The following is a 16401-nucleotide window of genomic DNA, read 5'->3' on the forward strand; positions in this document are numbered from 1 at the left end:
CATCCTCTTTTATTCCTCTGGATATCAGCTCCTACTAACTGCAATGACAGCAGTAAGATTCACATATATGTGGTGAACCCACTATTCATAAAGACAATAAACAGTGAATTCCAGTTCTGTAAACACACAGTATTGAAACTCTTTATTGTATTCAGCATCAGAATTCTGACTGATGTCAATTTAAATAAATGCAATGCCCAAAGACTAGAATTAGCAACTAGTTTTTGTGTGTGATCCATGTACCTCATCCAGTACAGTCCTGATGCTTTCTACACAAACCTCTTCCTTCTGATGTTTCATACAGGCCTGCTTCCATATCTCTTCAAACCTTTCATCTGAAATGTTCACATCAATGTTACAGAGAACTTGTGCAATCTACAAAATAATACAATTCATGTAATTCTGGTCAGCATTTTCTTTAAACTATATGAGTCTGGCTCTTACATACATTATCAATCTCTATCTGCCAAAGAACATTTTCCCTCTCTTAAATAAAAACTACAGACCACATCCCGCATCCTTAACCAAAGAAGTTCCTATTTAAGTAAATCTGAATCTTACTGGAATGAAAGCCGTGGTGTACAAAATTGCCTCTAGTTAATAACGTAATATTGATGCAACTTCAACATTGGAAAAATCAAACAGAGAAGATTCAGGGAAAACTAAATGTTTTTTAAAAGCCCTAAATCAAGTCCTGTTTATCCACTGTATTTTTACTGTTTGCAGTTATTGACATAAATCAGATTATATTATTGGCTGCATTTCACAGCAAGAATACTATATGCCAGATCTTCAAGTGGTATAGGTGAGTGGGTGAAGCACCTAAAATGAAAGTGTTCACATCAACTTTGAGTCTTGCTATAGTTTTACACCAAAGTAATTCAGGAGAAGTATTTTTTTCCATATTTTGTCACTTGGATGCTTCCTGCTGCATGCCTCATTACACTGATCTGTTGACTCATTAGAGGAAGGTGGCTTTAGAAGAATACTGACATGACTTGTGCTTTTGTCAGTATTAGCAAATGTTTGGCTTCTTCAACTGTATCCTGTGTGTATGTACATGTATGTTATATTTATGCTGCAGAGATTTTATGCATGTGTTGATAAAGTAAGACCTTTAACACAGTCAAATCAACCTTGTTTGTCATCTTTCTCTATCTTTTGTATAAATATAGGCCTGATCCACAGCACAGCAAATCTGCAGCTTCATCTTAGCCAATAAATCTATGACAGTTTATGCCAGCTGAAATTACAGAAGGAAAATATGGACTAAATTTTGTTTCTTTAAGCATAGGTGGTGTTTCAGTTAAATCAATAATATTACTCAAGAGGAAAACAACACAGATTTGATCTAATGTCTTCAACAAGCTAGTGAAATTTAAACATTAAACGAAAAGCAAGATTGCATTACAGGATACCACTGCAAGGACTACATGCTCTCATAACTTTGCTTCACCATACTAAAATACAACTCTGTCCTGCCTCATCAACAGCCATAAAATAATCACTGACTAAATCACAGACTACCAAGTATGCAGCCAGGGTTAAACTGACCCTTGCCTATTATCAACATGATCATGTTGAATATAAATTACATGTCATTACTCAATTACATAACTTCTATTCTCTTCAGTAGACTGGGGTGAATTCCAGTGAAGAAAACAGCAGGTCCTAGAACTATTTTGTACTTCTGTAACATGAGTCATCATCTCATGAAACTGCTTTATAGTCAGAATTCACATTAATTTCTACAGGTCTATATAAAATCTGGTAGTATTAAATTACTCTGGGCTTTCATACATTAATTTCATAACTATTATATGTTTGAAAATATTAATGCTCTATATCAAAATAAATCAAAGACCATCACTAAAATACTGAAACAGTCCATTTCATGAGTATAGGGTGATTTAACACACTCAGAGGTCGCTCCTTACTGAACTCTGTATAGCCTGTATAGTCTACAATGGAGTACGACATCTCAGACCACATGATAACTTCAGAGAAGAGCTCTGTCTAGTGCTTGACAGGTATAATGGGCTTCTCAATGAAGCATGAATTCTGTTTACTGTTAGTTATAGTCTGCATGCACAGATTTCCTCCTTCAGAACTAGATTATAAAATGGTAAATGCTCATGTACACAACATTCTGACAAGTCATTTTATGGATATGTATAGAACATGACACCGCACCTTTTACATCCCCAGCCACTAACTAGCAACATTCTTTTTTGTAAAATACATACTCAAGTTCCAGATCCACTTCCAAATGTAACTGAGTATTCAATATAATGACTAGTAGAGAGGAAGAGGTTGTCAAGGCTTCTTTTTTCATTTTAGATTGTAATTTCACATTTCGATACAATTGTCTCATAAATTGTATTTCAGGTAATGAAGTTATCTCTTAATATTTTTCCACTAGAAAATGCATACAAATGTAGAATCAAAAGAGTAAACAATACTGAAGAAGAAGCAAAGTTGGTTTAGTATTTATGTGGGAGGAACTCTGGGCTGTGAGACAAAAGAGTGGTAGCAGCCCCAGAGATATCAGATAGAAAAATCATAGAGTCCGCACATAAGTTCCTACAGTCCACAGCCTGTCTTTCTCTTTAGAAATATGAGGCAGCACAGCACTGGCGTGTGACTCCCTATATCCTCTATCCCTGTACAAATCCTTTGTAGGTCTGAGCCTATGACCGTGACTCAGCAGAGCACTGAAAAGGTATATTCAAGTAGTTCACTGACTTTGACATTAGCAAAACCTGCAAGTTTGTTTGAGAGACACCTTGGGTAAAATTTTCCACTGAACATCTCCCTCTGATAGAAATTAGTTTTACACCCCTGCAAAAATCTTCTTGTGGGGCTTTCCAAGACATCTGCTCATAGAATCACGGAATAACTTAGGTTGGAAGAGATCTCTGGAGATCATCCATCCAACCACATAATCGAAGCAGGGCTAACTTTACCATTAAACCATGTTGCTTGGGTCCTTGCTCAGAAGTTTGAGTACGTGCAAGGATGGAAATTCCACAACTGCTTTGCTCTTCTCACATTGCAGAAATGATGAGTCACAGACTCTTAAGCCCTAGGTTAATTATCAACCCTCATTTGACACAGCATTTGAGCACGTGAGTAGCAACAACTTGACGTACTTCCTTATATTACTTATTGAAGCTGTATCTCAATAAAATTAATATCTACCATCTTTACGAATCATTTTGAAAGTGAAGAGGGTAGATATTAATTTTATTGAGATACAATCTTTACGAATCATTTTGAAAGTGAAGAGTACATATTTTTCAGATAGTTGAATGGATGTAAAGAAAGATGGTAAAGTTGCAACAATGAATTTTACAACCTCTTTGTTTGATAATATGACTTTCCACTCCCACATGCCTAGAGGTACATTTATCTTGGAAGAATATTCTGAAGAAATGCACTATACCTCTGCCTTTGGTCTTGCTTTAAAAAAGTCTCTTGCATACACTCTCTTTCACTGAAGGTAGTAATTCATAAGCATTGGCCTCATCACCATAATTAGTTCTGTCACTGATGGGGCAATTTCGAGGAGCAGGAATATCTGAACGAATAGATGGAACACCACACGCTGGATAATCTGTGGAAATCAATCAACAGGTGGCATGGAAAAGCCTGTATGTAAAGATAGTCCCAGGGAGGATAAAACATTCTGTATGAACAAATTTGATACTTCGTCTCGCATAATTACATAACTTGTTATTGAACCCTTCTTCCTCATCTCTTTTTTCGTATTTTTAAAATTCCTAGCTTCAGCTACATCATGAAGGGTGACAACAGAAAAATCTGACAGTAATATTCCAGTACTTCCAGCTGAAAACATTTTTAGGTGATTTCAAGAAGATATTGTTCTCCTAAAATTACTAGCATAATTTCTCAAAGACATCTAGATTAACTTTCACATTTTGAATGGATTAAGCATGCCAAATGTTGAAGCCATGCTAACTTCCAAGCCACAGTCCTAAACAAACTTAGTTTAGAGAAATTAATTCACTATTGTATATTAGTAAAACCTGTAGCAATACTTTTTAAACTTGTTCCTAATTTTGTCTTAAATAATGCTTGGAAGTGAGAAGTACAGTCCAGTGTACTTACAGGTTGTTGGGAGACCACCTACTACAGCATTATACTGAGAAGTTGTTGTTTGATAATTTGCAAATATATGATCTGTTCATCTTCTAAGTGTTCTTGGTGTCTTTTCTGAGATTCCCGGTTCTTTTAACACAAGATCTTCCTGCTTCAGCAGTGGCTTATCATTTCTCTTTGTGTCTTCAGGCAGAACAGGAGTATCTAGCTTAATACAAACAAAAGTTATGGTACAGCCAGGATTTATTATCAGCACATTACAGACTAACAGCCATTATAAAAAGGCTCCACCAAAAGGAACACATACACATATGTGCTTTTACATATACACATATATATACATATATGTAGCACCAGGCACACCATTTCAGAAGAGTAACATTGCTGAGTACAAAAAGAAACCCTGAGTAATTTAGAAATTAAAAATCTGAATATAAAAGTGTCAATAAATAATTTTCAACTTAAATAATACAGTGATTTGAGAGTAAAAGAGTGTGACAGGGTATTGTGACAAGATAACAGTCTAGTCATAAATGTTGAGGCAAAGCCAAGATTTCTTTTGAAAGTAAGGCATCAATCATTCTATATACATTACAATTAATGTTATATATGAAGTGTCAATTATTAATTTTTTTCCAGAGAGAAAAAAAGAAAAGATCTGAAATTCTGATGTTCGGTGACTCAGTCAAAAAGCACAGCTTGGAAGAAAATGTGAACATAATCGCTTCAACCGTTTTTCTTTTAAGATGAAATAGCAAATTTTGAAGAGCAAAAAATGCTAAGATTATTCCTGCTCACAGGTCCGCTGCTTGCTGTTAACTTGTATGTTCCAAATACTGTTGTGAAAGGCTCCACATACTGTCGTGTTTAATTCCATAGCATATCACAGTAGACTAAACATACAATAACCATGAAGTTACCTTGTCTTTATAGTCTTCATCTATATCTGCCTTGCTGTGCTTATGTTTCTTCATGTCTGTATCTCCATAGCCCAGGAGCACTAATGTCACACATTCCTTTACATTTATACTTTTTCAAAGCACTAACCTTATCATAATGCCTGAATGCTTCTAGTAACATGTCAAAATTCTCATAGTTACCTTTCTTCAAACTTTGCTGAACTGCAGTGAAGACAGCTCTCTCTCTCTGTCTTTACCATGGAGGAACTCACATGGAACCCAGCAGTGAAGATGACCACCAACTCCTATAAAAATAAACACTTCCTTAATTAGCTGTTCATATTCAGAAAATAGACATTATTTTTTTAATGGCCTACAGAATCAAGGAAAACGAGAATTTTAGTTTTGAGATGCTGATTTTCAGCATTGCTGAACATCTGATATGGCCATTTCATTAAAAGATCAAATGGTCCATGTGATGATTTCTCTACTCACATGCAGTTAATATCCAAAATTTTGAAACATCTTAATATCTTTCTACTTGTTAATAATGAATTTTTTTGTTCAGTTCCTTCTGCTGTTCATTATAGGACAAGTATACCTACACATTTAAAATACTTAATTTCATTACACTACATAGTAAAGCATGTATAAAAGTTTATGCAGAATTTGAACAAGCCTTCTCTGGTCTTGACTAATTAACTAACTTTGAGCCTAGTTATTCACTGTACTCCCTAGTTATTAAACATAATGTTAAAACACCATCAATCCCAACATTGACTATTTGAGGTGACTAGCTTTCAAAATTTTGTCATAATGAAAATTACTAATTTTTAATTTTCATTCCATTTTCTGTCTCCCTGCTACCTTCAAAAACTTATTATTCTTATGTATTACTTGTTATTTTTAGTCTTTTTATAGAAGTGCTGGAAAGACACATAATTGATTTAAACAGCCATTTTAACTGTGTCACTTAGATGTCAATATGAGTTTTCTGCCATTTCCCTTTTTGTTTACATTCAGACACAAAGGCTAAAAAAACAAACAAAAAAACCCCAATATAATCATCCAAAAATTGAACTTTCTTTATTTCCGACATTCATTTTTTTCCCACTAGCAACTTAAATCCTTCTCAAATTTCTGTCACCATTAAATTTTTGTATCTTGCTTCTAAGATTTTAGGAAAACTATATACTATACAACCAACAGTAATTATTTCGGCATAGTTTCACCAACAAGGTAAGATTTTATTCTGCCCCTGAACTTACTATATTCATCTGGACAGAGTAACATTCCAAATGTATGGCCTCGGGGAACATTCATTGTTTCTGCTATACTGTCAATAAGCACATTTCTTTGTTAATTGTCAAATAGTTTCTTAATAGCCAAAATAAACCTTGCGCTATTATTAAAAAAAAAAAAAGTGATCATCTGTTTTATAATTACAGATGATATACATAGTTCACCTGAAATTTGTTTATCAGTACTTTGTTTCAAAGTTGCCATTCCAGAAAAGCATCCCTTTATAAACCTGTTTAGAACATTTGCTGTTTGTAATGTAGACAACCAAATCTAAACATTAACTTTTGCAATATTTACATTCATTAAAAGGAAAAACATTCTATGCTGGAATATTTTTTTTCTAAGACAATGACAGAAGTGAGTGAGAAAAGTCCTTATAACATACTAGTCAAATGATAGGAATATTTAGGACAAACCAGATCTCCAGCTGAAATAATGTCTCCAAATAAACTACTTTTGGCTAAAGTGGAAAAATTGAATCACATCTCTACTTTTTCACATGCAATTTTGTGTCTACCAAAACCAGCAACTAAGCCAATATCCATCTGGAAAACTTGGCCCAATCTTATTTATCAGAAAATTAAGATGCTGCTGGTGACATTAATGAACTGTTTGTTTATTTCTTAATTTGAAAAAGATGCAATGTTCATTTTATCTCTATGTTTAATAATTAAAACTGTTACATGAATCAGAAATCTCCATCAAAATTGAAAAGAGCATCAGTACTTTGTTCTAAAATATAAAATACACAGGAAAAAACACACAGAGATGGAAGCATTTTTCTCTTACCATTTTCATATTACACATAGGATGTGGACGGTGTAAAATTCACTAAATAAAATCAGGTTAGCTTGTATCTGTCTTGTAATATTAGTGCTGGGTTTTGCATGCACTGCAACTCATATTCCCTGACTGATCATATTGCCTTATGCTGCTCATGCTCCAGGTCTGCTTCACATCAAGCTAGGACACAGTGAAGGGGAGAGGAGAAACTGGTTCACATTTGTGTTCACTCCTTACAGGTACTATGGGCTTAGTTCTCCAGAGTCACTTAAGCCTGTGATCTTGAGCTTAAAATTAAATTTTGCTACCAAAGTTAATAATGTTGTTTGTGAGTCTTCAGATACAATTTTGCAGAAATCTAGAGCATCTGCAAAGACAGTCTTTGTATACATGTAGGAACCCTAGATTTGTAGCACAGCTGGATCCTTACCACACTGTGCCTTAGGACTACTGTAGCCTTTCATAAGCACTTTTGTAAAATTAAAAAGCTGTTTCAGGTTTATGAATCATAGAATCATTATGGTTGGAAGAGACCTCAAAGATCATCAAGTCCAACCGTAAAGTATCGTAAAGTATGAAGCATCGTAATGATTCAACTGAGATTGACACATGGTGCTAGATAATAACAGAATTTAGTTCCATGTCCTTTTCCAAGGAAGTAATAAAGTGAGAATACAGGTGATATAACAAAGATGACCAAAAATAGTGTCAGAGTAAGCAAAATAGTCAAATCTCCAAACAACAGGTGAGACATTTCAGTTCTTTCAAACCTTCCTAACTGCCAAAGACAGGAAAAAAAAAATAATTAAGTGTTACAGTGTGCTTGTAATTTGCTTCGTGCAAATTCTATTAATTCAGATACAGACCATTTAAACGGTAAGTCTTAACTTCACCACACAGACACAATACAGCCCTCATTAATAACTTGCGTACTTCTCAGCCTAATTAAAGTAAGTAGAAAGACCCTCTCTGTAACTGAGTGATGCAGTGGAAGCATTGAGTGCACAGTTATAATTTTTACCCAAGGCAGAAAAAGACATTGGAGACTTCACAAACATGAGTGAATTTTGTTCTTGGAAGCTATCTTTGCTTACTTATGGGTCAAGGACTTTTCCAAGCTGAGGCTGAAATTTTTCTTTGAAATCATCACTTTGTTTTGACACGATTTTGCTGCTCTCTTCCTACAAATTCTGAAAATAACTCTCATATTTTTTAACAATATTCAACAATTTTTCAATAATATTAAAAAACATTATTATATGTTAGAAGGAAACAGCAACTCCTGTGCAAGACAAACACAAATTTAGTATTTGAAATATCTCGCTATTTAAAATCAAAAGTGTCTTTATGTAATGCTAAAGACATGTCAAGTGCTGTTATACTCTGGTAGAACTGATTTGGATAAACTGCTCTGAAAATTACTCCTTGCATTTTTTATTCAGTTCAGTATAGCTAAGGATGGGATTGTGAGATGCAAAATCATCTTCAAACTCACTCTTCCTGAGAACTCACAAGACTAATTAAGTAGTTAACTCATTGCAATTTACGATTGCAGATCATAGAGCCAATTTAAGGATTTGGATACACTTTGTCCATCTTTAAAGTGAGGGGTTTCTGTTCCATAAACAAAAGACTTGCTGAAGTTTGGTGAGTGGTACTTCCTATTTATTGCCTCCCCTGTGGAAAAAGTGAGCATTTCAACCTGTATAAAACACCTCAGTAAAAAAATGTACTAAATATCTTCATCCTTACGACAAAACAATGAAGAAACAAAAGCAAATAACTAATTAACAATTCTGTTCAATTAAAGAGAGCTAATTTGCATTCTCTATGTTTATTAAGTAGTTAGGAATAATCTCACTGTCAAAAGTGAAGCTAAGAGGCAAAATAAAAAGCAAAAACTACTTCAGTGGTAAAAGAGTTGGATGTCCTTTTATATCTGACTAAAGAGAAGCCTAACAGAACTAATGAAAAAATACCAGGTAGCCTAAGTAGTGAGGGTCATGCAAACAAATTACTTTATAATGTCCACACTTGAGCAGAGACATGTAACATTTAATTTACTATTTGTTAAAAAAAAAAGTTAAAAGGAAAAAAATGTTTTTGAGGTGCTGCACTTTCAGATATACTCTTGCTGTGTTGACTTCACTGGAAATTTTGCCACTGACTACACTGTAATCAAGATATTACCCTACTTATTCATGAATCTATTAATCCAGTCTTGCCTATAAAATGAAGTTTGACATACAAGAATATCACCTAAGCACTCTATGTAAGTGAGCTGCAAGCACATGTTTCTTGTCACAGAAAGAAAAAGTCATTCTGTTTCTTCAAGCTCTTTTCAATCACCTTTTGAAAAGAATGGCAATTAGAACTTTCAAAAAATATTATTCACTGCATGTTTTCTAGTAAGGGCTTCCTCTGGCTGTATGGCAGCATGGAATTTTTATGTTATTGTTCAAAACTGGGGCACATAGTTGATTTTTTTTTTCCTGTCTGTCTCTTTTCGGCTTGGCCTCTCCATGGTCTTGTGGACAGAAGTTACAAATGAGTTAGAAACAGATAATGAATAATTCCATTAAAACATCTAAGAAAGGTGAGGAAGAGAGGAAATAAAATTACAAGTTTGGCCAATTTATACCAATAGTACTTGTAACTGAATTTCTCAGTGACAGAACACAATACTATAATTTCACTTCTATGTAACGGCCTCCATACAAAATTTACATTATTACAACCGAAATATCTGTATCGCAGTTTCTTACACGTTTGGCCTACACCTACAAAACTGTTGGTACTAGCACAACGGGCAATTTTATTATAATACTAATCCTACAGAGCAGCAAAAGTAAGTCTCTCAGCCCAAGGGGAAATGATGGAACTGGGAAAAATAGAAGTGGCTGCAAAAGTAATACGTGTACTGCATTTCAGAGTGCTATCTGTCACTCTGTTCCTCTGCAGACCTATGAGATAAAGGGTAACCATCCCCGAGCAGACCACTTCAGAGAAGTACAGCCCCCAGAAGCTGAAGCAGCAGAGGAACAGCCCACTGGAAGGGCAGAGACAGCAGCAGTGGGACAGATTCACAGGCATGATGCTGTAGGCTGAGGAACCTGCATCCCAGAGAGCCAGTCAGAAGCCTGAAACTCCTTGTAACCAGAGCTTGGTGCTGAGCTCCCCATCAGAAAGTCTAGTCTGAAATTCTGTTTGGATCCTTGTGAAAAAGAGAGGAACCAGAGGTGAAAGTACTGTAATGGGTTGGGCTCACAGCCTGTGGCTTTAAGCCTGAGATTGCTTTCAGTGGCATAGACTGCCAAACTCAATAAGCAACCAGGGCATCTATGAGTTTCTAGTTTCCTGGAAATATTTTGCTTTTCAAATAGCACCCAAAAGAAATCACAGAATAGCAGAATGGTCAGGGTTGGAAGGGACCTCTGGAGATCATCTAGTCCAACCCCCTGCCAAGGCAGGTTCACTACAGCAGGTTGCACAGGAACACGTCCAGGCAGGTTTTGAACATCTCCAGAGAAGGAATATCTCCAGAATCAGTCTTCCAATTGCTTCAGTAAATTCTTATACTAATAAAACCACCACAAATTGATCTACAGTTCTAGAAACAGGTCATGATCTCTCAGCTGCATACAATGTATTTTTTTTCACATCACTACTTTTAAAAAGAATGTATATTATATTAATACAGTAATAAAAGGTAACAATTTATATCTCAAAAAAGAGCATACAATATGTGTTGAAGACACAAAGAAGAAAAATTACCTTTATTTATATTAGCACCTTTTATGCAGTTTCTTATCAGTCTTTGAACTTGCCCACATAATAATCATTGTGTGACACAATGTACAGATCACGTCCTTCTCTGGCTTCTTTATCCACTTCCTCAGAAGTTTTTGGTGGATTTATAAGCTCTCCAGCTGATATATCTGGAAAGTAAGGAATAAATACATGGTTGGGGAAGGTAAGGGGAATGGGTGTTCTGTTTGGTTGGTTCTTAATTTTAAACAATATCTTGTAAGAGAAGATGCTAATGCTGCAGAAGAATGATACCTCTTACCACCTTTCTAGCCAATTTATAGGAATCTTACACCATAATGACATGGGACTAGGGAAAAAAAAAACAACAGAGAAACTGAGATGAATGTACTGATGCAAGAGCTACACGGTCAACACATATGTGATCTGCTCCAGTCTACAGAGGAAAGATTCACAGGCCAGGGTAGTATCTTTTATTAGATACTAGAACTATTAGACTAGTTGGAAAAAGGAAGGTGAGTTGTCAGCTACCTAAACAGTTCTCCAGGGAAATCTACAAAGACAGATCTGGAACAGAGGCAAAAGCCCTACTAGTTACCAAATGTGCTCAGCTGCTTGTTTCTTCATTGTAACTGAAAAATACCAGTACATTTTTACACCTTTCAGTAACTACTATAACAACTACTTTTCTATTAAGCTAGAATTGCTGAAAGCATAGAATATGTGCTAGATACTAAATTGCAGATTATCTTGAATTTAGAAGAAATATGTTTTAACACTAAATTTTCCTACCTTGGATAACTTTTGTTCCAAATGTAGTAGTAATTCTATCCAAGCCCCTAGGTAACATGGAATATTGCTCATGTGATGTGCCTAAGGATGCCTGATGATTACGAAAGCAGATTGCTTCTTTTTTGTCTTGTATTTTTTTGAAATGTCTAGTTTTTGGAAGTGAATTTATCAACAATGCTGCCCAAAGACATCACAAACAACACAAGAGGCAAGAAAACCAGCAACATATAATCATTCACACATCAATATGGCTACACCCTCACACACACACAAACAAAAAGTTTGATCATAAGTGTTCTAATGAGATCTTATATGATTACACTGACATAATTTTATCTACCAAGTTGCAAAACAAAACTGTATGTTGAGAGAACACCACTAATAATCAATGCGATGCTAAATCTCCAGCTAAAGAAAATACATATTGTGAGACAGAACCTTTTACTTTTATGCGAGTTTTTCCACTTGCTAATTTATAAAATTTCAGACTGCAGCCTTTCTTTTCTTAATGTATATTAGAAACTATAGCCATAGAATCATAGTATGCCTTGGGTTGGAAGGGACCTTTATGGGTTATCTAGTCCAACCCTCCTGCAATGAGCAGGGACACCTTCAACTCGATCAGGTTGCTCAGAGCCCTGTCCAGGCTGACCTTGAATGTTGCCAGGGCTGGGGCATCTGCCACGTCTCTGGGCAACCTGTGTCAGTGTTTCACCACCCTCAGTGTGAAAAATTTCCTTCTCATATCTAGTTTGAATCTACTTTCCTTTAGTTTAAAACCATTACCCCTTGTACTGTTGCAACAGGCCTTGCTAAAAGTCCGTCCCCACCTTTCTTATAAGCCCCCTTTAAGTACTGGAAGGCTGCTCTAAGGTGTCCCCGCAGCCTTCTCTTCTCCAGGCTGAACAATCCCAACTCTCTCAGCCTGTCCTCACAGGAGAGGTGCTCCAGCCCTTGGATCATCTTCATGGCCGTCCTCTGGACTTGCTCCAACATGTTCATGTCCTTCTTCTGCTGAAGAACCCAGAGCTGAAGGCAGTACTGCAGGTGGGGTCTCACCAGAGCGGAGTAGAGGGGGAGAATCCCCTCCCTCGACCTGCTGGTCACGCTGCTTGTGATGCAGCCCAGGATAGGGTTGGCTTTCTGGGCTGCCAGCGCACCTTGCCAGGTCATGTCCAACTTTTCATCTACCAGTACGCCCAAGTCCTTCTCCACAGAGCTGTTCTCAACCACATCGTCCCCCAGCCTGTATTGATACCTGGGTTTGCCCCAATCCAGGTGCAGGACCTTGCACTTGACCTTGTTGAAGCTCATGTGATTCACACAGACCCACTTCTCAAGCTTGTCCAGGTCCCTCTGGATGGCATCCCACCCCTCAGGCACATCAACCGCACCACTCAGCTTGGCATCATCTGCAAGCTTGCTGAGAGTGCACTTGATCCTGCTGTCTGTGTCATTGATGAAGGTATTAAACAGCACTGGTCCCAGTATGGACCCCTGAGGAATACCACTTGTCATCAATCTCCATCTAGACATCAAGCCATTGACTACTACCCTCTCGATACAATCATCCAACCAATTGGTTATCCACTGAAGAGTCCACCCATCAAATCCATATCTCTCCAATTTAGAGAGAAGGATGTTGTGGGGGACCATGTCAAAGACCCAGTGGGTGAGAAGCACAGCGGCAGCAATGGTAACTTCAGCAGCTGAGCGCGAGTTGAGGAGTGAAGAGGGGGTTCCCAAAGCTCGGGAAACCCATGGACATGCAGAGCGACATGTCAAATGTTAATATGCCCAAAATTTAAGTGTGAAAATGATTATAGTTATAACATCTTTGGAACGAAGTCTCCTGGTGCTTATGATTAAAAACATCTATGGTCTAGCAGTTAAGACTATCTATTCTCTAAACAGCTACTCCCAATTCTGCTGATGCAGAATTTAAAGATATTTCAAGATACACGCTAGTATTGCATCCTAAAATGACATACCAACAGAAATTACTTCAGCAGGGTTTTCAAAGCTTAGCACTTGGTTGGACAAAATTTTTTTTTCCTCAATGTACACACTGGGCTTGGGTCAGTAGAAGTTACTTGTAAAATCTGGTCAACTTGGAGGGGAAAAAAAAATCTCCCTCCAAAACAAAAAAGTTTCAAAAATCTCAAAACAGTGTATTTTGATCTTCCCGAATAATTTGATTTTTCAAGCTACCCATCAAAGTAATGGAGACTCTAGAGAGAGTTTATTATTAGACTCTTGTTATAAAGAAATATGGAAAAAAGTAGTAGCAAATACAATTGATGCTAACCCACACCTACTGAACTCACGTTCCAACTGTTCCTTCAGTTAATATTTAATTAATACAGCAAAGTGAAACAGTCTTCAACAGACAGTACAGGCTAAACAAATCAATCCATTCAACATAAAACTTCTGAGAAGGGACATCAGGAACCTGATTTTTTTTTTCAGTTTGGATATGCCTAATAAATGTCCTGCTCAACACAACACCCTCTAATATCAGGACTTATGTGGTTCAACCTAAAGACTTATTTTTGAGACCTGAACTCCTCTTTGCCTCAAATTCTTCATTTGTAAAATTGAAAACTATTTATTTACAAGCCCAGCTGATGAAATGCATCATAAAAGTGTTTCTTACCAACACAACTGTTATTTTTAGAGATTTGAACAATAATTATGTGATAAAATCACCAAGGACCTCTTCAGTTGTTTCATTACAGATTACAAAAATATTTTCTGAAGTAAAGAATAGACACCAAATAGTCTGACATATCCAAAACATCACTTTTTAGCTATCAAAATCAGATTCAACCCAAAGGTAAGAAAGAACACACAATAATTACATTGAACTATAAGCACATTCTCAGATAGCAGTTCTCTTGCTAAGAGCTCAACAGGTTTTACCTCTGTGATCAGTAAAGAAGAAAGCAGCAAAATCTGTGGGTAGAAGACTGTTCATTAAACTTAAATGTTGAAATGAAATGAAATGAATAATTCAGTAGTCATTGCAAATGTTGAGTCACTGATAAAAGTCACTGAACTTCACGTGTTTTCCCATTTCAATCACGCTAATTAAATCCTATTAATTGACCTTAGAATCCAAATAATCCACAACAGTGGTGAAATGCTGCAGTTTAAATCACTCAGCTACGTACCTTTACCCCAGACTATGAAGAAATCGGTTGCTCTTATTAAAGACATTCTTAAGCGGTCCATTCTTAAACAAAAGGAAACGAGTCACATTCTTACACTGAGTGAAGAATGTGACTCAATGTCCTGTGTCAAGTGAGCTGCAATGTCAAGATCATCTGCTCTGCCGTAGAATATTCTTTCAACACCAGGAGCTGGATTTGTTGTATTTCAAAACTGTCATACAGTAGTTGGAGTAATGAAGTTTACATAAGGCAAAGCAAAAACAATATTATGCCAGATATTCACGAAATATTAATGAAAAGAAAATGTACTGCCGCCATTTCAGTGTGATTCCACAGAGGTAAGAACAAAATATAAGGACATTCTAGCACTGCAACATGTGCATATGCTCCTGCAGATGCTAATATTCTGAGCATAAGGTCAACATAGCCCAGCCTAAATTTTATCAAACCAGCAACAGAAGTAACAAAAGAGTTGCTAAGTTTCAGCCATCTGCTTCCATCTTTAAGACGGATAACAGTTTCTTCAGGTATACTTAATGGAAAGCAAATGTTACAGCTCTCAACTTCAGAAACCTTTAACCTGATTCACAACAATTCCACCATTAATGAAGCAATTTCAAAAATCACTTTCACGACAGTTTTGTTTCATTTTTTAATTATCTATTTAAAGGTAGAGCCACTATTTAAGGGATCCATTTGTGTCACAGTACCCTCTGGCTCTTCAGGGGCATAGGGAAGGGCCAGTGGGAAGCACAATTCTGAAGGGCATCCTTGTAAAGATGAAGGACCACCATCAGAAGTAATAATAATTCATCATAATAATCACTATAATTGTATTACCAGAAAAAAAAAAAAACAACTGTCTAACCCAATTCTATCAGTCCCATCTAAGCAGGCACAGTGAATTTTGTAAAACAGGCAGAGTGCAAAAGAACTGCAGAAGTGTTTTACAATCCTACCAGCTATTCTCTATGATCCCATGTGAGAAAAACTAACATCAAAAAGAAGTCGTTTCTAAAGAGAAGAGATGTAGAAAAAATGACCAAGGTTTCACTGCTTTTCTTTCTTTTTTTAGGGCATGTCTCAAAGCACAGTCACTAATGGGAAATCCTTACAAGAGTTTCACAAGGAGCATCTGAAAAACCATCTCACCCTGGGTAAAACCTCCGTGAGGCAACTTGTAGCCACACCGCCAGCAGGAAGCAACTTTCCAGCCTAAACAACACAATCAAAAATAGGGCATAACTAAACCCATTGTACCAATAAGCATAACTAGCCTAACTGGGATCTGACACCTTGCACAAGATGTTGGCTATTGTCCCCGTTTTGATAAAAAGGGGAAAAAAAGGAGCCACACGCGGTTTTGGGGGAGAGAGGGAGGCCCGCAGGGAGATGGCGCCTGCCCGCCCCACGGGCTGCCCCTCCTCCAGCCTCGTCCCTCAGCCCACGGTGAGACCCCGGCCCCAGAAAGGCGCTGAGAGGGGGGAGGCGGCTCCGCAGCAACGGTAGGACCCCTTCGGCAAAGGCATTCACGGCCGACAGCTCGGAAAACCTGTCGGTGA

At 36.9% G+C, this 16401-nt stretch overlaps 1 protein-coding gene across 1 annotated transcript; it reads right to left on the reverse strand.

Moving 5' to 3' along the window:
* Nucleotides 1-243: 243 nt before the first annotated feature.
* Nucleotides 244-16054, reverse strand: EFHB (EF-hand domain family, member B; the record flags this gene model as incomplete). Its single annotated transcript, XM_009695301.1, is given in 16 exon segments — nt 244-375; nt 3446-3494; nt 3496-3616; nt 4132-4330; nt 5170-5268; nt 5271-5326; nt 6290-6357; nt 8205-8283; nt 8602-8606; nt 8654-8783; nt 10934-11044; nt 11667-11812; nt 12925-13163; nt 14934-15028; nt 15289-15412; nt 15992-16054. Coding segments are annotated over 16 exon segments (1716 nt in total), but the record flags the coding sequence as incomplete, so codon positions are not given.
* Nucleotides 16055-16401: the final 347 nt, after the last annotated feature.

Source organism: Cariama cristata, unplaced genomic scaffold (assembly GCF_000690535.1).
Source record: "Cariama cristata isolate BGI_N322 unplaced genomic scaffold, ASM69053v1 scaffold28492, whole genome shotgun sequence".
Taxonomy (NCBI): domain Eukaryota; kingdom Metazoa; phylum Chordata; class Aves; order Cariamiformes; family Cariamidae; genus Cariama; species Cariama cristata.